Source organism: Maniola jurtina, chromosome 10, assembly GCF_905333055.1.
Source record: "Maniola jurtina chromosome 10, ilManJurt1.1, whole genome shotgun sequence".
NCBI lineage: Eukaryota > Metazoa > Arthropoda > Insecta > Lepidoptera > Nymphalidae > Maniola > Maniola jurtina.
The window spans coordinates 1,503,909-1,527,807 of record NC_060038.1 but is presented as its reverse complement, the minus strand read 5'-3'; the positions used below and the strand labels follow the sequence as shown (position 1 = coordinate 1,527,807).

General features: G+C 35.6%; 2 protein-coding genes across 2 annotated transcripts in view; one reads left to right on the top strand and one right to left on the bottom strand.

The window, feature by feature from the left end:
- The window catches only part of LOC123869122, an 88,975-nt gene that overhangs the window by 1,245 nt on the left and 63,831 nt on the right, over positions 1–23,899 (top strand). The window lies entirely within an intron of this gene.
- LOC123869124 lies at positions 205–2,447 on the bottom strand. The gene has a single exon (XM_045911871.1). It carries the CDS (start codon positions 2,102–2,104, stop codon positions 1,010–1,012), a length of 1,095 nt encoding a protein of 364 aa, XP_045767827.1. The 5' UTR covers positions 2,105–2,447; the 3' UTR covers positions 205–1,009.

Below are 23,899 nucleotides of genomic sequence, written 5' to 3'. Positions count from 1 at the left end.
GAACAAGTTTGGATTAATGGGGCATCGTCAGAGTTTTTGTTTGTTTGAAAAATGTCTTTATTATCAAATATTAAATATATACACAGTTTATGTCCCGGTAACACACACAGGATAAACACAAAATAATAAATCTAACACAGTTTTGCAGGCTATACACGCCCCTTTCAAACTTACCAATATCATAGTTAACACTCCGTTCACATCATAAATACATCACAATAGGTTAAAAAACTAAATATGCAAACCTTAGTACACGGTTAACACTTCTACACATATTTTATTACATTTAAAGCTCTAAATTCTAAATTATCATAAATACAAAACATAGTTAACTTTACTAATCACTATTTTTATTTTTATTCATCGCTAGATGAGGGTAAGGCGCGGGACTAGTGATTCACATTGTCAGAGTGTTTACATCATCCCAAGCGACAATAGCCATAAATTAAAAAAAAATACAATATGGTGCTGCAGTCGTGTTTTTATTTTTTTTAATTAAGTAAGTATGTAAGTATTTAGCATTGAAGTAGTACCTACCTACTTAATTTAAAAAAGAGACTCAAAATTTTCCAAGAGTGAGTATATTCACATGTTGATGCGTGGATGATAAATTAAAGATATTTCTTCTAAAAATGAATTTATTGGCGCGCAGACCGTTTGGGTTTTAACAAAGAGAAGAGAACAAAAGAAGATTATAAAAACGTAAAATGACAATCTAGAATTATATAAAATTGAGGGTTGTTATAGAAAATATGTTGTATGAACTGACATTTCAAACAGATAACAAATTTATGATTTTAGATAAGTAAGATTTGAATTTAATACATGAAATATATGTTGTGTAGTTAATTAATTTATATTTAAAATATATACAATACAAAAATACATTAAGATAAACAATTATTTATGGTCTTTGTCAACATTATTAAAACTATTCGCAACAAAGTGCATTTGCCGAGAAAAAGCTGTAGGCGCTTCAACATCCTCCCCTCCGTGGAAAGTGCAGCTTTCAACTTTCTGGATCATCACAGGTAAGTAGTGGACAAAGTTTTACGTATGGTCTTCTGAAGGTGCCTTTGGATGTAGTTACTTCAGCGACGCGTGATACTCCATCTGATCCAGGAAATAATCGGGAAACTCTTCCTAGCTTCCAGCATAGTGGAGGTAAGTTGTCCTCTATTAGAAGTACTAGATCTCCTTCTTTTAGCCTTGCTGAATTTGTTCTCCATTTTGATCGCTGCTGAAGTTCTGCGATGTATTCCTTTTGCCATCGCTGCCAAAAGTGCTGGCGAATTTGTTCGAGTCTTTCATAGCGTCGAAGGCGATTTGGATTGTAATCTTGTAGCGGAGGTGATGGCAACGAAGTAAGTGGACGCCCTATCAGAAAGTGCCCCGGAGTTAAGGAGAGGTAGTCGGTAGGATTGGATGTCAGGGGACATAAAGGTCTACTATTTAAAATAGCCTCGACTTGAGTGAATAATGTTCCTAATTCTTCAAAATTTAGATGGGTGTTACCCATGACGCGACGGATGTGGTATTTAGCGGATTTGACACCAGCCTCAAAAATGCCACCAAAGTGGGGACTATACGTGGGTGAGAATACGAATTTAATTTGTTCTTCAGTTGCAGAGTCAATGATAGTTTGTTTATTGGCCTTTAAAAAGTTGCCTATTTCCTTAGCTGCCGCGACAAAATTTCCCGCGTTATCGCAAAAAATTTCCGCAGGTTTTCCACGTCTAGACGAAAATCGGCGTAGCGCTTGTAAAAAACCTTCTTTGGTTAGGTCACTGACAGCTTCTAAATGTAAACATTTGAATCTTAGGCATACAAATAAACACAAATATGCCTTAATGACTCTGGACCCACGACCCTTCTTGTTAGAGATATAGAATGGACCAGCAAAGTCTATTCCCACAGTTTTGAATGGAAAGTCAGGTGTAATTCTTTGGATGGGTAAATTACCCATTATGGGATAGATTGCCTTCCCTTGATGGCGCTTGCATGTGACGCAGTTGTGAAATGTGTTTCTAGCGAGGCGTCTGCCGTTAACTGGCCATAATGATTCACGGATTGATGCAAGCAATAGCTGTGGTCCAGCATGCATATGACGAAGGTGGTATTGTTTGAAAATTAATTTAGTAAGATGATGACTTGAGTGTAGCAAAATAGGATGTTTTTTGTTGAAGTCATAGTTAGAATTGTCAATTCTGCCACCAACTCGTATTAATTTAGCATCCTTATCAAAAAAAGGTGTCAATGATATAATATTAGAATTATTGCTAATTGGCTTTCCACTTGCTAATAATTTAAATTCTTTTGGAAAAGATTGTTTTTGAGCTATGGCACAAAGATTTGAAAATGCATCATTTAATTCTTCTAAGGATAAACTGCCTGTGAGTTTGTTTGCTTTGTGTCGTAGATTATGAATAAACCGTTTTATGTATGCAAGAGTTCTTTGTAGTTTTGATAATTTTGAGTAACGTTCAAATTCTATAGTAGAATCTGGAATGTCTACTACCGCAGCTGAAAGGCTTTTAGTTTCTGGTAGGTTCTCCTCAATGCGTTGTGATGGAAGAACAGGCCATTCTGATTCTGGTTTTTGCAAGAACTCGGGACCATGCCACCACATCTGCCTAGATACTATATCCATAGGAGTAATGCCCCTAGAAATATAGTCTGCAGGATTAAGTGCAGTGGGCACGTAGCGCCATGAAGATATATCTGTTGTTTCGGATATCTCCACGACCCTATTCGCCACGAATGTTTTCAATTTTCGACAGTTAGTATTAAGCCATCCAAGAACCACTGTGGAGTCACACCAGTGCACCTGACGCGAAACCGAGCATCGAAGAGATTCGACGACGGTTTTGGATAATTTAGCCGCCAGGAGAGCTCCACAGAGCTCTAAACGAGGTATAGTAGTTGGTTTCATAGGAGATACTTTAGATTTAGAGCATAATAATTTTACGCTGATACCTTCATTGTTGATGGATCGTATGTAAATGCAAGCCCCGTAAGCACTTTGTGAAGCATCGCTGAATGAATGAAGTTCTATTGTTTTGGGATTGTCACAAAGTACGTTTCGAGGAACTTCAAAATTCGCAAGACTTGGCAATGTATTGGAAAATTCATCCCAAGCATTTTGTATGTCTCTGGGTACGGGATCATCCCAATCAATTTTTTGAAGCCACAGAGACTGCAATAGCATTTTAGGTAAAATGACACATGGACTTATTAAACCCAATGGATCAAAGATTTTGAATGTAAAGGACAAGATTAAACGTTTGGTTACCTTTGATGATTTGTCAGGGATCTGGAATGATATCTGAAGTTTGTCATTCCCCGGAGTCCACCCAAGTCCTAAAGTGGAAGTGGAGGAACTAATACTTAATTTTTCTTCTGGATTTATGGCATTCAAAATTGATTTGGAATTAGATCGATATTTCCGAAGGTTGAAGCATCCAGATTTAAGAGTATTGGATACCGAATTTTGAATGTATGTCAGTTCGTCCTCGGTGTTAGCTCCGGTAATGAGATCATCGACATAGAAATCATTTTTAATTATTGTTTCAATTGATTTGTCTGTACACTCGTGTCCTAATTGCCAAAGACAACGTGTACTTAAGAAACTTGAACTTGCTAGACCGTAAGTTACGGTTTTTAGGCGCAATATTTTGATTGGTTCCGATTCATGCTCTCGCCATAAAATTAATTGGAGATTTTGATTATCATCATGTAATGCAATTTGCCGATACATTTTCTCGATGTCAGCTGTTAGTAAAAATTTATATTGTCTGGCTCGAATTAGAATAGCAAAGAGTGAATCCTGGATATTTGGCCCCACCATCAGAATGTCATTGAGTGCGTAGCCTGAAGGGGTAGGGGCAGATCCGTCATAGACGACTCTAATTTTCGTCGACTCGCTTGTCTCTTTGAATACAGCATGATGACACAAAAAATAGGATAGTTCAGGTGGTTTAGTTATAGGAAGAACTTCTAAATGACCAAGCGCAGCATATTCGCGAATAAATTCGACGTATTGTTCTTTGATCTGCGGATTTCTCCTAAAACGCTTTTCTAAATTTAGAAATCGCTGCTTAGCCATGGCATAGGAATCACCTAAACAATCTGGTGTATCAATGAGTGGAAGTTGAACACAAAACCTTCCACTTGACAATCGAGTGGTATTGGATACAAAATGTTGTTCACAGGCCTTTTCTGTTTTAGTAAGGCATGTTTTGTTTGGAATCTCTTCAATGTTCCAGAATTTCGGTAATAGTTCATGTACACTTTCTGTTTCTTCATTTTGTTTTAGTATTGATTTATTGCATTGAATTTTGTTGGACATATTGACATTTGTATAAATTGGACCGGCAATTATCCAGCCAAATTTTGTGTTTCTTAATTTTGGAAAACTTGGACCTAAGGTGAGTGTATCATTGCCTAGGACATCCCAGAAGAGGTCTGCACCAATGAGGACATCGATGGACGAAGGAATGTCAAAATTAGGATCTGCAAGTTTCAAATTATTTGGAATTTTAAAACCTTGTAAATTCATAGGAGCAGCAGGAATCGAACCTGTCAACTCTTTGAGTATATAGCAAGTCAAAGCAACGTTATAATCTTGGTGTATTGAACTAATATGTGCAATGCAACTCTCAGTGATGAAATTTGAAGAGTTGTTGCCAATACCTACAACGTTAATTTTATTAATAGGCTGTGACTCGAGACCTAGAATGTCTTTCAAACGACTGGTTAAAAAAGATGATTGACTTCCGCAATCTAGCAAAGCACGGACCTTTAATGATTTGTTAACTTTAGGATTGGTAACTTCGACTATGGCTGTAGACAATATGACTTGATTGACTGGTTGTCTAGAAAAATTGACTATTGTTTCGGTAGTGTTTGTAGAATCATTGCTGTTGTAATTAGACGGTGCTGTTTGATCACACAAAAAACTATTATGGAATTTCTTGCACTTTCGGCAAGGACCAAGCCTGCAGTTACGCTGATTATGGCCTAATCTGAGGCAATTTATGCACAGCTTTAGTCGCTGTACGTCAGCCTTTCTTTCTTCTATACTCTTGGCCTTGAAATTAGCGAAATCATATATTCTATGGTCACCTTTGCATATAACGCAACCTTTAATATTGTTATTTGGAGTTAGTGAAGTAAAAGATTTTGTTTGAATACTAGTGCTAGAATTCTGACCTGTAGCAGGGCGTGAAGAGGTGGATGATGTCTTAGACCTCTCCAATCTATTGCGATTAAGTGTCTCTAAAATGTCTGCACGATCTGTTAAAAATTTGTTAAATTGTGTAAGTGTGGGTATATCATCCAAAGAATTACGCATCTCTTCCCACTTAGTAAGTGTACGTGGATCTAATTTTGAGCAAATCATATGAATTATCAGTAAGTCCCAATGTTCAGTAGCTTGACCCAAACTGGACAATGCACGTAAATTCTTAGTAACTGTGTCCACCACAAAGCGTAATGAACGATCAGTCTCGCGTGTCATAGTTTCAATTTTAAAAAGAGCATTTAAATGATGATTAATAAGTTGTCGCTTGTTATCGTACCTATCGCACAATAAGCGCCACGCGTCATTATAGTTAGAAGCAGAAACCTCAAGATTCGCGATGACACGAGCGGCGTCACCTTCTAAGTACGATACCAAATAATGAAATTTATGAATAGGCTTGATGCGCTCGTTGTTGTGTATAAGCGATAAAAATGTGTCGCGGAATTCAAGCCACCGAAAATAGGCACCATCGAATTTATTAATTTGCAATTGCGGTAACTTAAACTCAGCTTCATAGTGTTCGCGATGGCACTGAGACAAGGACGAGTTGCTATGATCGTGACTGTCTTTATGACTATTCGATTCGTTAATAATAGTTTGAACTATAGCCATACATGTCGCACAGTCCTGCTCAATGGCATCTCGTTCGTTGATTTCAAAAGCTATATTTTCTGAATTTAAAACATCGATTGAATCTTGCAACTGCTCGTATTGAACCGAAAGTAAACGAAATTTCTCTAATTTAATTGTTAATTCGGATATTTGAATTGCCGTTAAAACTTCTTTTTTAGAAATATTATCGACATAATTTTTTAAATTTTGTGATACGGCCCTTAATTGATGTTCTTTTTGTTAATAGGCTCTTTAGATCGCCTTTGTTGTCGTTAACATTAGTCATTTTGTATAATATTTGTTACTCGAATGGTTCCAAAATTAATAACTAAAATAATAAATAAATTCTCACGCTCCTTGTATAGTCTCTTTGGTGTCACCTGTGATCCGGCAAGCGCAGCTCAGCTCCGTGGAACGCGATGTATAGCTCGCGCCCGCCACGCCACGTCGCGTCGTGAGTAGGTGTAGGTACCCAGCCAAGCTGAAATCGTCGGCACACTGACCTTGAGTACTTATTTCAGTACAATAAGCAAAGGAGTTTTGATAGGTACTAATCTTGACTAGTTAAGTTAGGTATAAACTGTTAAAACTACAATGATAAAGTAACAAACAAATTGAAATTGAATATTTTTACTAGTTAGGTAACGATAAATATGTATGTCGAGTTTTATTTTATAATATCTAATTGTTTGGAACACTAAATATCTATAAAGAGCCTCCGGCGCGAAAAAAAAATAACGACAATAAAATATGATGCAATAGTTACGATGATGACGTAGGTACTTTGATTTAAAACTGTTTTATTTCACTAATTAAGGTATTATTTCACTCTAATCGCAGTGTATTTCAATAGTAGCCTTTAAGTAAGAAAGGATTTGAATGATATTTTGTAAGAATGAGTATTTAGGAATGAGATATTGATGAGACAAAAGGGGTTATGTGTAGGAAAAGTAGGGCACTTATCTGAATAGGCCGGCACGGATGCGAATGCTGATCGGTGCTGACTTCAGCGCAGATGTCCTCCAATTCCAGAAATACGATCACCTTCCCGGCTTGAGCTGCTCTGACCAGATGATTGTAACACGTTGCTGGATCGTCGAGTAGCCGCCAAGTTGCAATTGCGTATATCTTGATTATTGTTGGTCGTCTCCTTTTGTTTGTAGTTTACAGGTTCGTATTGTTACATTACGGTCGCCAAGTGTTGATGCGTGGATGATAAATTAAAGATATTTCTTCTAAAAATGAATTTATTGGCGCGCAGACCGTTTGGGTTTTAACAAAGAGAAGAGAACAAAAGAAGATTATAAAAACGTAAAATGACAATCTAGAATTATATAAAATTGAGGGTTGTTATAGAAAATATGTTGTATGAACTGACATTTCAAACAGATAACAAATTTATGATTTTAGATAAGTAAGATTTGAATTTAATACATGAAATATATGTTGTGTAGTTAATTAATTTATATTTAAAATATATACAATACAAAAATACATTAAGATAAACAATTATTTATGGTCTTTGTCAACATTATTAAAACTATTCGCAACAAAGTGCATTTGCCGAGAAAAAGCTGTAGGCGCTTCAACATCACACACTTATGAATTATATGGTATTAAAAAAAATTAAGTATAAAAAATATATTGTTATCAATAGCGCAAGTCGCTATATATAATGATGTAGGTTATACTAGATTACTGACCGTAATATAGTATTGATTTATCTAATTGACTTCATTAATCATTAGTGTTCACATAGTGGTATTACATTGACTTCATTAATCATTAGTGTACCTAATTACACTAATGAAGTGTCAACTTTTTTATCACTTTTATTAAAACTAATAGGTAAATATTGTGCTTAGGTACGTATATTTTAAATTTTCGTCTATTAACTCTAAGTAGCCATACCCTTATCGATAAAGCTGTTACTACCCATTTCCATCGTTATATTTGTCTATATTATCTTCTGTCTTCTTCCCCTTTTTCGGATGCCTCTCTGACTAGCAAAGGTTGGCAATCTGCTTCATATACTCTGTTTTATTCTTCGCGAAGCAAAAGTTCGCTGGCACTCGAGATTCCCGTCCTCACTCCTTTTGTATCTTTATATCGTCTGTCTTCTTCTCTTTTTTTGGGTTCCTCCCTGGCTAGCGAAAGATGGCAGTCAGCTTTATATACTCCGTTCTATTCTTCGAAAGGCGAGAAGACAATCGCAAATTCTTGTATTATTCTTGTATTATATTTTTCAGATATTGCATAGCCAGGACTTTTTCTGCTACCAACACCTCTTCTTCCACGATACATCATCAACTTTCTTCTTGATCTTTTCCATCAATCTATCGTTGTCTTTATCTTTCACGTATTATTTTAATATCTTGCCTTATCTAGTGCAAAGCTTTCATGTGCATTTCTAATCATGCTAAATCCTTGACTGTGTTTTGAGTATGATCGAGGCAGCTTACCTTACTTTGCTGTACTCTGAATATGGATATGGATGTGATATTTAAGTTCGCAATCATACCAAATTCAGCTATAAGTAGAATTTCAATAGATTAAAATATACAAGATTTGTAATGAACATTACAATATTTTTATATTCTTAATAATGTTGCGGTATAAGATGGACCATCACACTTTTAAAGTTAATATAACAAACCAACAGTATATCGAATAGTTTGCAACTAAAACAGGTTTATCCTGGCGAGGGGTAAACTTTTCCTTTAAATCTAGTAAAGCCTTTTAAAAAGCTCAAGAGCTCGTAAAAAGGTAAGACGCTAAAAGTGTACCTACTACGAAAAAGGAAACTTGACACAGCAAGTGCAGTCTTTAAAATTAAAAGTATATTTTTACTAACCGACTTCAAATATAGGAGGAGGTTCTCTATTCGACTGTGAGTTTTTTTTTTTGTATGTTTGTTACGCGATTACTCCGCCAAGTACTCGTATGAACAGATTTTGATATATTGTTTTGTTAAAAAAAATAAAAAAAAATTATTACTTAATCCAATAGAAATTTAAACATTATTGCATTATTAGTAATTCTTAATGTAATAAAAATAAAATTAAATCAGTACATTTCATGTAGGTAGGTATTTAAATATTATAAAAATCGATGAAAAATTAATACGTATAATTTCACGTAGGTATTAGTTACATTGGTACAAAAAAAACTTTTTTAAGTAAATTATAATATACCGTGCTTGGAAAGTCATAATATGTCCAGCAGTGGACGCATACAGGCTGACTGGATTGGATTGGAAATTATAATATGAACCTACATAGCTATTAGTATATATGTGAACATTTTCTCACACTGACCTCGGTCAGTTTTATATAAACCAAAAATTGGGTCAAAATTCTTACATTATACAGACTTCCACAGACACACGTGGAAGAAATCAAGAGCCTAATTAAAAATTTCACGATGAAAAGAAAAATAAAAATACATTGTGACAAAACCTAAGAAAATTCTGTGGCACGTGTATTCAGTTGAGAGCGAACTCTCTCATTAAGGCATTCGCTCTGAGAAGCATTGAAAACATTAAATAATTTAAGCATAATAATATTAAAAAGACTTCACGATATTCATCTATTGAAATCACGCAAGACCTACCTTATTTCAAATACCTACTTTAACAGGGCTCTCTCCGTCACTCGTTTCATACAATCGTAGTTCCAATTTCATTTGAATATTAAGCAACCAAAGTCCATGAAATTTTGCAGACATATTCTAGAAACTAATCTGTGTCTGTGGTGTTTTAGATTTTTCTAAAAATATGAAGTTTTAAAATTACAGGTGCTCAAAGATTTGTATGAAAATTTTTAAGTCCGCGTAACTTTAAAACCGAATATTTTAATAGAAATCTGGAAAACCACAGACATATTAGTTTCTAGAATATGTCTGCATTTCATGGACTTTGGTTGCTTAATATTCAAATGAAATTGGAACTACGATTGTATGAAACGAGTGACGGAGAGAGCCCTCTTAATTATGTAACAATCAATAAACCCAACCCCATACGCATCTACTTTAGCTTTTTCAACCCCCGACCCAAAAAGACGTTATAAGTTTGACGTGTGTATCTGTGTATCTGTCTGTGCCATCGTAGCTCCTGCACTAATGAACCGATTTTAATTTAGTTTTTTTTATTTGGAAGGTGGCTTGATCGAGAGTGTTCTTAGCTATAATCCAAGAAAATCGGTTCAGCCGTTTGAAAGTTATCAGCTCTTTTCTAGTTACTGTAACCTTCACTTGTCGGGGGTGTTATAGATTTTTAATTTACAGTTGTTAAAGATCCCACTCCCAAAAGTCGTGATAGCCTAATGGTTGGTCAGGCGTTTGATCCCGGGCACCTCAAATTTTTCGGAGCTATGTGCATTATAAGCAATTAATATCATTTGCGTTTTAGAGTTCCGTACCCGAAGGATGCAAACGGGGTCCTATTACTAAGACTCCGCTGTCCGCTCGTGCATCCGTCTGTCAGCTGGCTGTATCTCGTGAACCGTAATAGGTAGAGAGTTGTTATAGACTGTGTATTTTTGTTGCCGCTCGCGCAACAAATAATAGAAATGAAATGCGAAATTACTGCCATGAAATTAAAAAAAAGTAAAGTGTTATTTCGTACGACGGAACCCGTCGTGTGCGAGTGCGACTCGTACTTGTCCGGTTTTTATATTACACACCAAATAGTTCCTAATTCTTTTAATTAACTTTTTTTCACCTTTCTTTATTATAAAAATCAAATGAAAAGTAAAATAAGGGTGTATAGGTTTTCTTGGCAGACACGACGGACAGACGGACGGTGGGACGGACGGACAGACAGACAGACAGTCAACAAAGTGATCCTATAAGGGTTCCGTTTTTCCTTTTGAGATGACGAACCCTAGAAATATGGAATCCCATCACCTAGTAAACTCAATCTTCCAAACGGTTTTCAATTATCACTTTATTCCCTGGAGTATGATTGAAATAAGTACATATTTATTGAATACTGTTTGCCTCGAATTGTGTTTCGAATTAAAAACTTCCGAGAGAGAAAAATCGCTCTGTAAGCTCAAATAAGAAACACGTGTTTTATTTATTTCATTTCTGTTTTATTATAAAGGAACAAAAATATAATAATTTTCACGGGAAACAAACATTTTTATTATATTGTTTATTCATCTTTACATTGAATATGAGATCTCATTTGTTTATTTTTATAATACTGGTAATTCATGGTTGACTTGCTCTTTATAAAATCGTATCTGATACTGAATAATAAATTATGGTCTCATTTGAAACCAGGGTTTATTGACTCTTACCACTGAATAATACAATAGTATTACTTTGAACGTAGGCATTAAAATTCGTGTATCTACTCATAGGGACTTGTAACGACTTGAAGAAATGCTAAGAATAAGTTAACCCTAGACTGCAATCTCACCTGGTGGTAAGTGATGATGCAGTCTAAAATGGAAATGGGCTAACCTGGACGGGGTATAGCAGTTTTTACTAAACCCATACCCCTTTGGTTTCAACACGGTATCGTACCTGAACGCTAAATCGCTTGGCGGTACGGCTTTCTCAGTAGGGCGGTAACCAGCCACGACCGAAGCCTTCTACCAAACCAGAATATTAGAAATTATAAAATTCCTAACTCCTGACGGGAATCCAACCCGTCTCTACCAACTAATAAGACCACGGCGCTAACCACTGCGCCAGGGACGTCAAGATTATGATTGCTTTTCAACCAGAGCACATTAGGCAACAACGATTTTTGGCGGTTTTCTCGCAATTTTAGTATCTAAGGCTATGTCGAGAAAAAAGTCTCGTCGCACGGGTTTTTTTGGGCTGCAGGCATGACTGTCATCGAGTTTGAGCCTTCCGTGCATAAAAAATTGCACTTTTTAAAAATCAATTTCTGAAAGTTTCTGAAATGGTACACTTACTTACATAAATGAAATAATTTAACTTATTTTATTTTATCCAAACGGCACACAAAACAGGTTGCAACCAAAAACTGCGTCCAATGCATGGATAAAAAATGCACTTTTATTTTGTTTATTTTCTTAAATATATTTACTTAAATGAAATAATTTAATTTATTTTATTTTATTTAAAATGCACATAAGTTGCAACTAAAAAATGGTCACAATCATATTATGAGACCAGTAGAACAGGATCCAAGTAATAATGATTAAATAATACATTACCCAAGAAGATAATATAAAGTATATTTCTGAAGCAGATAATAGAATTTGTAAAATACATGAAATGCAATTTTAAATTTAAAAACTGTCCAGAGACAAATAAACTCAACAAAAACAAAAGTTTCCTCACCCTAAATTTAAACAAGCCAAAATATTTATTTTGTACATAAAATTGACTAAAGTAAATAAGAAAAATAAACAAAGTTTGCTGGCCAAACAAGCACGAACAACTAACCGACAAAATACTGAAATACTAGAACAACATTTGAAATTACCACAAAATTTACTCGAAATATGCATATAAAATTTCACTCGCCGCTAAATAGGACAAGCAAGAGAAAAAATAACTACAGTTTCACTGGCTGGTTCGTACCAAAACCATTATCTTAACGGCTATTCTCGAATTTCGTTACTTTCGAGCACTGTTCCGAATATTACTTTGTTTCCTCTATAACCAATTACTGAAGTTTTAAATGGAATTGTACATTTTTAGAACTGTATAAAAGTTGAAATTATTATGAACTAGCTGATACCCGTGACTTTGTTCCCGTGGATATAGGTTTTAAAAAATCCCGTGGGAACTCATTAATTTTACGGAATAAAAGGTAGCCTATGTGTTAATCTAGGATATACTCTATCTCCATTCCAAATTCCAGTCAAATTCATCGAATAGTTCTTGCGTCTAAGAGGAACAAACATCCATATCCATACATACATACTTTTCGCCTTTATAATATTCGTAGGATTTGGCTGGTTGGATAGTTTAATAGAGACGTAAGAAGAGTAATGGGAAGCGGCTGAATGAAGAAGGCTTGGTGGAACTTTCTAAGAAAGGTCTATGATCACACGATAATGCCTACAGGCCAGGCAGCCAGAAAGTTTCTAAAATATGTCTGCAAAATTTCATGGACTTTGGTTGCTTAATATTCAAATGAAATTGGAACTACGATTGTATGAAGTAAGTGACGGAGAGAGCCCTGTTAATCACATCATTTAGTTATTCGAATTTGTAAGATAATGATAATTACATTAACTTAAAAACTAACCTACGAGTAAGGGAGGGTCGCGACAGAGCAGCATATTAATGTATTCGAGCGTAGCGTTTCTATTTCTGAGTAAGGTCGTGGTATGTGATCACTTTTGAAGTGAATTAGACAGTTTCAGAACTGTATAAAAGTTGAAATAACTATGAATTCGGTTTGTTAGAAAATGTGGCGGAGTATTTCAGTTTAATATAATATTTTGTCATGTTTTCACTAGTGATTTAATTTTTATATTTTTATATTTAAAATAAAATACTGGCTACATTTCAGTGAAACTTGTTAGCTTTTTATGATACTAGATTGTACCTGCGACTTCGTTAGTCAGTCAGCTTTTCCTTTTATTGTATATTCAGATGAGGTATGTCATGGTATGATGATCACTAAACTTTTAAAGTGAATTAGACAGTATCAGAACTGTATAAAAGTTGAAATGACTGTGAATTCGGCTTGTTAGAAAATGTGACGGAATATTTCGAGTCTAATTTGACACGTGTCCGCGGGCAATGTTAATTTATATTTTATACAAAAACTAGCCGATGCCCGCGACTTCGCCCGCGTGGATTTAGGTTTTTCGAAATCCTGTGGGAACTCTTTGATTTTTCGGGATAAAAAGTAGCCTATGTGCTAATCCAGAGTATAATCTATCTCCATTCTAAATTTCAGCCCAATCCGTCCAAACACACACACACACACACACACACACACACACACACACACACACACACACACACACACACACACACACAAACTTTCGCCTTTATAATATTAGTGTAATAAGTGTGATATAGGCTGAATTTCATTGAAACTTGTCAGCTCTATAATATGATACAAAAAGTTCTAATTTAAATATGAAGTTTCATATAAAAAAGTATGGATGAAAATATCATTAACGATTCATAACTTTTTTTCCTAATTTCCATTTTTTAGGTAGAATAAAATATTGCCAAGGAAACTCCTATTTTCAATTAATTAAATTATTCATTCATCTAAATATGTAAAGGGAAAGGATGACTGACTGACTGTTCTATCAAATAATAGAATAGAATAGATTTTTATTCAAATAAACTTTTACAAGTTATTTGAATCGTCAAAATAATTTACCACCGGTTCGGAATGCCGTTCCTACCGAGAAGAACCAGCAAGAAACTCGGCGGTTATCCAAGCACAGTTCAAGCAGTAGTTTGAGCTGTGCGTTGGTAGATCCAGTAGGGCGAATCGTGCGGGACATGCTATTATGTCGTAGACATTCGCTAAGATCGGAGTTTTAAAAATTCAACCCCTAAGGGAATAAAATAGAGGTTTGAAATTTGTATAGTCTGCGCGGATGAATTCGCGGGCATAAGATAGTTACCTAAGTATATATATTTATTCACTCCTTCAACATTATCTACATAATATAACTTAGGTGCCAAAATTTAATGCAAACATTAAATTCTGTTAATCCATTATCTTAGATCACTAGTGCTGTAACCGTTAATAGGGTACACTATTTATGTCATTTTAATGACACAAGAAGAGCGCGGCTGTGAGACACAAATGGTACAATATGGCGGGCATAATCATCTATCCAAGATTGGATTTGGGACAGCCCTAGAAATGTTTATAGAATATACCTATTGGGATTTGATCCTGGGCACGCATTCCTAATTTTGCGAAGTTATGTGCGTTTCAAACAATTAAACATCGCTTTAATGGTGAAAGAAAATATCGGGAGGAAACGTGCTTGCCTTAGAGTTCTCCATAATGTTCTCAAAGGTGTGTGAAGTCAGGTCCATAGTACGCCACGCTGAAGTATGGATTGGTACGGTTAGTTATGTACCAAAATGTAATAAGCCATTATCTTAGATCACTAGTGCTGTAACGTTAATAGGGTACACTATTTATGTCATTTTAATGGCACGAGAAGAGCGCGGCTGTGAGACACAAATGGTACAATATGGCGGGACATAATCATCTATCCAAGATTAGATTCGGGACAGCCCTATAAATGTTTATGGTATTTAATGCTTAGGCTAGTAATTAGGCGCGTCTACATTCGGATGTAAATCAAGGCCCTTAATTGCTAATTTTTCACAAACACGCGGTAGTGCTGGTAACCCTAGGTTCTTTTTTAGGGTTCAGTACTGCAAAAGGAAATTTAGCCCCTCAGGGGGTAAAATATGGGGTTGTGTGTAGTCCACGCGGACGAATTCGAGGGCATAAGCTAATTATAAATACAAAAGAGTCTCTGTTTGACTACATTATGCATAACAATTTTATATGTCTTTTTTATAATAATAATAAAATATCTAGGATAGTATAAATTCCCTAGAGATAGGAAATCTACTAGATATATGTAGTTCCGTATCCAGGAAATGTATTAAGAGGCTTAATTAGACTAAGTGGTACAGTATAAACTATTAATCCATTATCTCTTTCATCATTCAGATCCCGTTATGTTGTCCCACATTACAGTTTACGCCATTTTAGTGGCGACTAAGAAAGACTAGAGATGGGAATTATTGCTACTTCCAAATCTTTTTACCCGACTGCGGCAAAACCAAAAGGAAGGGTTATGATTTTAGCAGTCTATGAATGTATGTATGTGGGTATGTATGTGGGTATGTATGTTTGTATCCAGATTCTGTGTGTTCCACCGTAGCGCCTAAACTACTAAGCCCATTTTGATGAATGAGGTGTTAATCGATTCGTCGTAAAGGTCCGGGTGACATAGGCTACACTATATACGAAAAAATTGACCTAACGGATGTTACATGAAAAAAGTAGGGTCTCCAAAAATTTTTTTTGCTATTGTATTGAGTGATCAGAATTTTTTCCTCTTTCATTTGACATCCTCAAATTCATAATGTAAATGTACTACAACATTAAAATATACCAAGCGACAGAAAAACTACTTTACTATAACATTTCAGCGTTTATTAAGACGATCGCAGTCGGGTTTTAGTTTTCAAATTTTTAATTTGATGAAAATATTTTTTCTTCACAATGATTTAACACGTGATTTTTAATTTTTCGACTTACAATAGTTTGCTACATTAATTTAACAGTGAAATAAGTGTTAAAAAGATAAAATCATTTAGTTAATCTCATGCATCGCTATTACATTGCTTGTTCGTGCCCCTTCAACATAGGTCCCTAACTACGTAGGCCAGTTCGGGTCGTTCCTGCATCCCGTACCTACTTGCCACACGATTGCCCTGTCGTAGAGTCTAAAAGTCATCTTATTTTTTTTAATTACAAATTTTTCCTGTTGCTATTTAAATTGCAACAATTATCCTTTGCGACAATTATTTATATTAATATTGTAATGTAATCTTAACTTCGTTCGCGTGGATGTAGGTTTTTAAAATTCCCGTGGGAACTCTTTGATTTTCCGGGATAAAAAGCAGCCTATGTGCTAATCCAGGGTATAACCTATGTCCATTCTAAATTTCAGCCCAATCCGTGCAGTCGTTTTTGCGTGAAGGCGTAACAAACATACACATACATGCACATACACACACACACATATACACAAACTTTTGCCTTTATAATATTAGTGTGATTCTAATGTAATCTTTACTTAAACCTATTTTTTTTTCATATCCTGCCTTTGTCGTTTCTTCGTCCCGTACCTTACGATACGATTGCTCTATGTAGAGTCTAAAGTCTTCGTCGAATCCCTGTATGTACCTACTCGTACTTGAGCGACGGACTCCACGGGCTTTGATGCATCAACTTTATTTTACAAATCGCATGGCTTACTTTGCACAAGTTTTTTGTAACTCGGTCGCAACTTGTTTGACAGCTGGCAGCATCTGTAGGCAAAGTTCCGCGCGACACATTCGTTGCCTGTCGCTTGTCGTAGATTGAATAACTTCCACGGTTGTCGTATTCAGATTACTTACTTTCATTTCTGGTTCTAGGGCTTTTTTTTTATTTACATACCAGTTAACCCTTGACTGTAGTCTCACATGGTGGTAAGTGATGATGCAGTCTAAGATGGAAGCGGGCTCACCTGGAAGGGGTATGGCAGTTTTCATTAAACCCATATTCCTTTGGTTTCCACACGGCATCGTACCGGAACGCTAAATTGCTTGGCGGCACGGCTTTGTCGGTAGGGTGGTAACTGGTAACTAGCCACGCTCAAAGCCTCTCACCAGACCAGACCACAAAAGAAATTATAAAATTCCTAACCCCTGCCGGGAATCGAACCCGGGACCTCCCACTAATAAAACTAAATATCACTACGCCAGGGAGCCCGTCGAAAAAGGCAAGTTGGTACTTTTCTTGCGACTTCGTCGACGTGGATTTAGGTTTTTAAAAATCCCATGGGAACTCTTTGATTTTCCGGGAGAAAAAAGTAGCTTACGGAGCCTACGTCACTCTCCACGTCTTTAATTTTTATATCCCGGCAAAAACATCGTAATCATCGGTACTTTTCGATACGTTGCTCCGTTGCGGCATGATGAAAGAACAAACGAACACACTTTCACACATAAGAGACTGGGCAGACGACGCACAACAGACAGACATACAGACAGACAACAAAGTGATCCTATAAGGGTTCCGTTTTTCCTTTTGATGTACGGAACCCTAAAAATTGATCAAAGAACAGCTGCATAGCACGTACGAGGTAAAAAACTATAATATATATCAATAACTAATCCATCCATACTAATATTATAAATGTGAAAGTGTGTGTCTGTCTGTCTGTCTGCTAACTTTTCACGGCCCAACAGTTTAACTGATTCTGACGAAATTTGGTACAGGGTTAGCTTATATCCCGGGGACGGACTAGGCTGCTTTTTATCTCGGAAAATCAAAGAATTCCCACGGGATTCCTAAAAACCCATCCGCTTAACCGATTTGTATTAAATTTGGTACCGAGGTAGCTTGCATCCCTGTGATTGACATAGGCAACTTTTCATCCCGGAAAACCAAACAGTTCCCACGGGATCTTCAAAAACCTACATCCACGCGGACGAAGTCGCGGGCATCCTCTAGTAACTGATAACAAATAATTGAAATGTTGCCGGCGTTATGTTTTTAATTTTCCTGTTCTTTAACCTGTTTACTGCTGTAATCCATTTACTTCATTAGTACGAGGACTATTTAAAGTATCAAGAGTAGTATTTAAAATATCAAATTTTAACATACTGCATACTGCATAAAGTTTATCAAAGAAAAGAAAAAGGACTTGCAAAAGGAATTGTAAATACAGAACGGTAAATGAAAATACAAAGCTACAATTTATTCCCTCTTCCAATGTAAAATGCAAATACAGTTTCTTAATTAAAAATATTAGAATGCTAATGGTTATTTCTTTCGATTCCTTTTATCTAAATTGGTTGTGTCTTGGAAATGCAGAGTGCAAAATAATAGTACTATAACTAACAGTGATAGCATTTTTTTTTCTTTATTTATTTAAGGGCTTTGATACATTTAAAAGTACATGTCAGCCCTATTATAATCTAATTAAATACAACAATACAACAAAATTCTTAATCTAACAAAATAAGTCTTTCTCACTACCATAATTTGATTTAGAAAGCAGCCATGTGCCAGTGATAGCATTAAACAAGATAATTTTCAAAAACTCTACCGACTCACTTCTTACTCTAGTACAAGTGTAAATTAAAAATTTATAACACCCCCGACAAGTGAAGGTTACAGTAACTAGAAAGGAGCTGATAACTTTCAATCAGCTAAACCGATTTTCTTGGATTATAGCTAAGAACACTCTCGATCAAGCCACCTTTCAACCAAAAAAAACTAAATTAAAATCGGTTCATTTGTTTAGGAGCTACGATGCCACAGACAGATACACAGATACACAGACACACAGATACACAGATACACACGTCAAACTTATAACACCCCTCTTTTTGGGTCGGGGGTTAAAAATGAAGGTATGGGTACTATGACAGGGTGATTTGCATATTTTTTATTGCAAGAAGATATATACAGTGGACCCCCGGTAATTCGACAAACGTTTTGTAGGACATTGTCGAACTATCGAATTTGTCGGATTATAGAGTCCCCCTATAGTCCGGATTTTTTTACAAAAGAGTATCTTGTAATCCGACAAATTACAGATCCAATAATAGGGCTCTAGGTATATTATTATGTTATAGATACTCTGAAGTACAAATCATACTTCACTATGTATGTCTTTAGTAAATTCAATAATAATGGCATGTCGGATTACAGGGGGCGCCGGATTAGTCAGGGCCCGGATTACCGGGGATCCACTGTATTTTATTTTAATACCTATATATCTTGCGCTATTATGTTACAATTTCTGATAGAAAGAAAAAAGAGGTTTCCTAAAAGACGAAAACGGACGATTTGTAAAATGATAAACAGACAGATACACACACCTACCTTCTTTTACATTTATAACCTGTATGCATATAAGTAGAATAAGCCTGCGATAGGTGAAAGTAGTTACGTGGTCGTGTTTAAATTGTACCTATATTTTTCAAATCATTATTGGTTTATATCAATATTAGCCTTCGGTTTGGACTTCGTAAAGTTTGCATCAAACTGTTTCATACTTGTAGTGGTCCAATTTTGATCAGAGGCTTAGTAGTATTTAGTCTAAAAGTTTTGTCTCCGTACTCACATACAAACAAATAAATAAACAAAATGTTACAAAATATTTGAAATAGTACAGGAAAAGATAAGTTAGGGAAATAAACTTAACAAAGTGTCCTTCAGAAAACTTTCTGACTTACAAAGTTTTATTAAAGTTATAAATATAAGCTCACGGAAAGATGACATTCTAAACTTAGGAACTACGACCGTAGGTGATACTGCAGGAACGATCCCACAGGTTAGACGAGCAGGTAACTGAGAAGTTTGACGCAGTGGTGGCGCTGGTGCAGTGGTGAGCGCTGTGATCCTATTAGTGAGAGGTTCCGCGTTCGATTCCCGGGGGATTCCCGCGTTCGGGGAAATTTGGAATTTTATTATTTCTAAAGGTTCTCTGATCTGGTCTGATGGGAGGTTTCCTGATTCCTGTATTGCCAGACAGTATCGTGGCAACCCTCTGCCAGACACCCTTAAACTTTTTAACTGTAAGGGCGTCTGGCAGGGGGATGCCACGAGAGTAAGTGTCTGGAAATACATGTCGTGATTTCTAATACTGTTACGAAAAAAATATCACATCACACTATCACACTTAATATTATAAAGGCGAAAGTTTGTATGTGTGTGTGTGTGTGTGTGTGTGTGTGTGTGTGTGTGTATGTTTGTTACTCCTTCACGCAAAAACTACGGGACGGATTTGGCTGAAATTTGGAATGGAGATAGATAATATCCTGGATTAGCACATAGGCTACTTTTTATCCCGGAAAATCAAAGAGTTCCCACGGGATTTCAAAAAACCTAAATCCACGCGGGCGAAGTCGCGGGCATCGGCTAGTAAAAAAATATAAGTCTTTATAATTTAAGATTTTTTACACCTTTACTACCTGTTATGTCCCAAAGCCACCATGATCCAAACTTCATAGTCGCTGATCGTTCCTCCCTGTGTTGGGTATCAATGCGCAGAGAAACTTTCATCTTTTATAAAATAACGAAGGCCTGGCACGCGCTGGCTCTCTCTCTCTATAAGTTCTGGTGCAAAATATAATAAACTAGATGATGTCCGCGATTTCGTCCGCGTGGATTTAGATTTTTAAAAATCCCGTGGGAACGCTTGATTTTCCGGGATAAAAAGTAGCCTGTATACGTCCCCGGGAGGTAAGCTAACTCTGTATCCATCAAAATCGGTTAAACTGTCAGGCCGTGGAAAGGTAGCAGACAGACAGACCGATAGACAGGCAGACACACCTTCGCATTTATAATATTAAGTATAGATCTACGAAATTAGCTACTTAACTATTCCGCCTTCGTTTATTAAATTTATTTTAAAATACCTAATACGTTAATTTTGAAGCTAATTCCGTAGTTCAAAGCGTCCACGGATGCTATTGTGAGCCACTTATGCAGGAATCTCTGTGATCTTCTCATTAATAGGCGTGAATAGCTCTCTTGATCTATCTCGCCTGACATCAAGTGATACTTTAATTGACATCTCTTAGCACTAATTTTTCTTAAATTCAAGTATAATTAATTAATAAATATCTCTCACCGGTTTATTCCTTTTATCTACTCTACAATAGCCACCAGGATGTATACGAAACGTTTGTCTATCTATCCACCCCATTATATAAATATGAACGTAGAAAGGATAGGTGAGAGCCCTTATTCCGTTTATCCACCCTAAAATAGCCACTCTAGGTAGATACCTAATATTAGAATTCTCCAATTTAAATATGTATTACTTACATAAGCAAAATGATAGTATTATTTATCGCTATAAAACGTCGCAAAAAAACCTGTCAAAGTAAAAGGCAATGTTCAATTTAACTCTGCGGAGGCAAAATCGTGGGTGAAAACTAGTTTTAATAGTCCAATAAAAACCCAGCTTTAAACCCAGTTATAACTTTAAAAAGAGAATTTTTAAATCTAATACGTTTCTCAAAGAAAATTTAAAATGGAATGAGATAGATCTTTTTGTGTCTGTAACGACTTTATGAAGACGGTCCAACTCACTTAACATTTTCATTAAAATGCATCGGTTCATTTCAGTTTTTATATCACTAGCTTATGTCCACTACTTCGTCCGTGTGGACTACACACATTTCAACCCCTATTTTACACCTATAGGGGTTGACTGTTCAAAACCTCTTTTTTAATGGATGTCTATGTCATAATAACTATATGCATGCCTTTCAGCCCGATCTGACCAGTAGTTAGTGCTGTTAAATGTTTAAATACTACCCCGCAATGAAAGTCCGTCTTTTTAACAAGTTATTTATAAAATTGATATTAACGTTTTCAGTTAAAAATAATGAAATAAGTACATCTGGAATTTTGGAAATTCAAGCCAAGTGAAGTAGGGGCGGATCAGCTAGTTATGTATAAATTACCAACTAGCTTCATATTCTATTATGTCCTTTATTGCAATGTCCCTTTAAAGAATAAAGACGCTAACAGTTTTCAACGTGCCAAATCTTAAAAGGCCTTTTATATCAAAACTAGCATCCTAACAAAACGTTACTTGGCGTCCGACGAATACAAAAAGCCTGGCTTTGCGTTTTAAATACTAGGGTCAATTCACATTGCACGATGAATTCAATCTTGAACTTTCAAAAATGAAACCTGTTTTAGTAATGATATTGACTCGAAGCGCCAAGAAAAGTGTCGACTTACGTCATGCATAAGTAATTATTTATGGAATGACATCTTATTTCGTAAAAAAATAACTTAATAAGAAATGTAGTAAGTACTTAGATAGGTAAATTAAAAGTAAAAATATCAACCTTTATTTAACTTTGTGTAATTGCAAAGGTTTTCCATCTCTGAGCTGAAATAGATTTTATTGATAGAAATGAATAGTTATCTAATACAGCTAAGACCCAATTTATTTAATAATTTGGATATCACACAAATTGAAGACGTAGGTACTTTTTATCGAATTTGATTAACATTTAAAGCCTTTGAGTTCGATTCCTTATAATTCATTCTTTGTAATAATAATTAATCTAATAGTTATTTCTAAGTAGGCTTGGTTTTACAAAACCTTTAATAATAAAAATTTACTACCAGGTAAGATCGCAATCAAGGGCTATTTAGTCACCAAATAAAATTAAATTGCCCCCTAATGTGGGCCTACCTTTACAGTGACATAACCCAGTTTCGTGCCGCGGTTGACAGGCACCATTTGCTTAGCTCAAACTTACAGAAAATAAGCTAAAAATAAAATATTTCAAGCCACAGAAGCGCTCGGACGTGATGGCTCAGATTTTTGCGGTCTCGTTTAATAGTTTTACATTTTACACTTTTGGTAACATTTATTTTGTTTTTATTGTATTTTTATTCTTCTTTAGACACTTGTCCCACCGCTGACGAGGAAGCTACTAGCTGTCAACTATGTTCACGCTTAAGAAACGTACAATCAATGTATGATTCTGTATCATTAAAAGGGATAAAGAGGTACCTAAAATAGCCACGGTCGAAGCCGCCAGCTAGACCAGACTGTAGCGATAATTAAGAAATTAAATTTCCCTTAATGAGAATCGAACCCTGGCCCTCTCACTAACTACAGCACTCACCACCTTACCAGAGATGTCGTCAGGTGACCTGGTCCAGAAATTTCAGTCTTTGTATACAGGTAGGTTTTCTTTGTAATGTAAGAAAAGAAGAAGGAAAGGATTTTTAATAATCCTATCCAACGGAGCCAAGGCGGGATAGCTAGTGTTGGATTTGAAAAACAAGATCTTCATTAAAAAAAGCAAAAGAAAAATGCTTTAAGTGAAATCTTAATCAGTAATTAATCTAATTAAAAACCGTCAGCATGTACATCCAATTGACTGACATAATTTTCAACCTCGGTCAGTAGGTTAATTAAGCAATTATCGCGAAATATGGAGAGTTACTGTGATATAGAAATAACTTTATATGCACATAATATACTATTATAGTATAGCAATGTCGTTCATACTTGAACCTAGAGACTCTATAAATAACTAAAAGGTTTATAAACTATGCATTAATGAACTATATAATAATTCTTATTAAGTATTTTTTTTTGATATTATGACATAATGGATCCGAGACATGATCTCCGAATTTAGAATTTATAAGACACTGACAGACAGACAGGATAGACAGAACGACTGCAAATATTTAATATATCGTACAAACTTAACAATTTCGAC

What these genes read in the sequence shown, in the direction of transcription:
- LOC123869124 (XM_045911871.1), bottom strand. Translation starts at nt 2,104, where the DNA reads ATGCATGCTGGACCACAGCTATTGCTTGCATCAATCCGTGAATCATTA.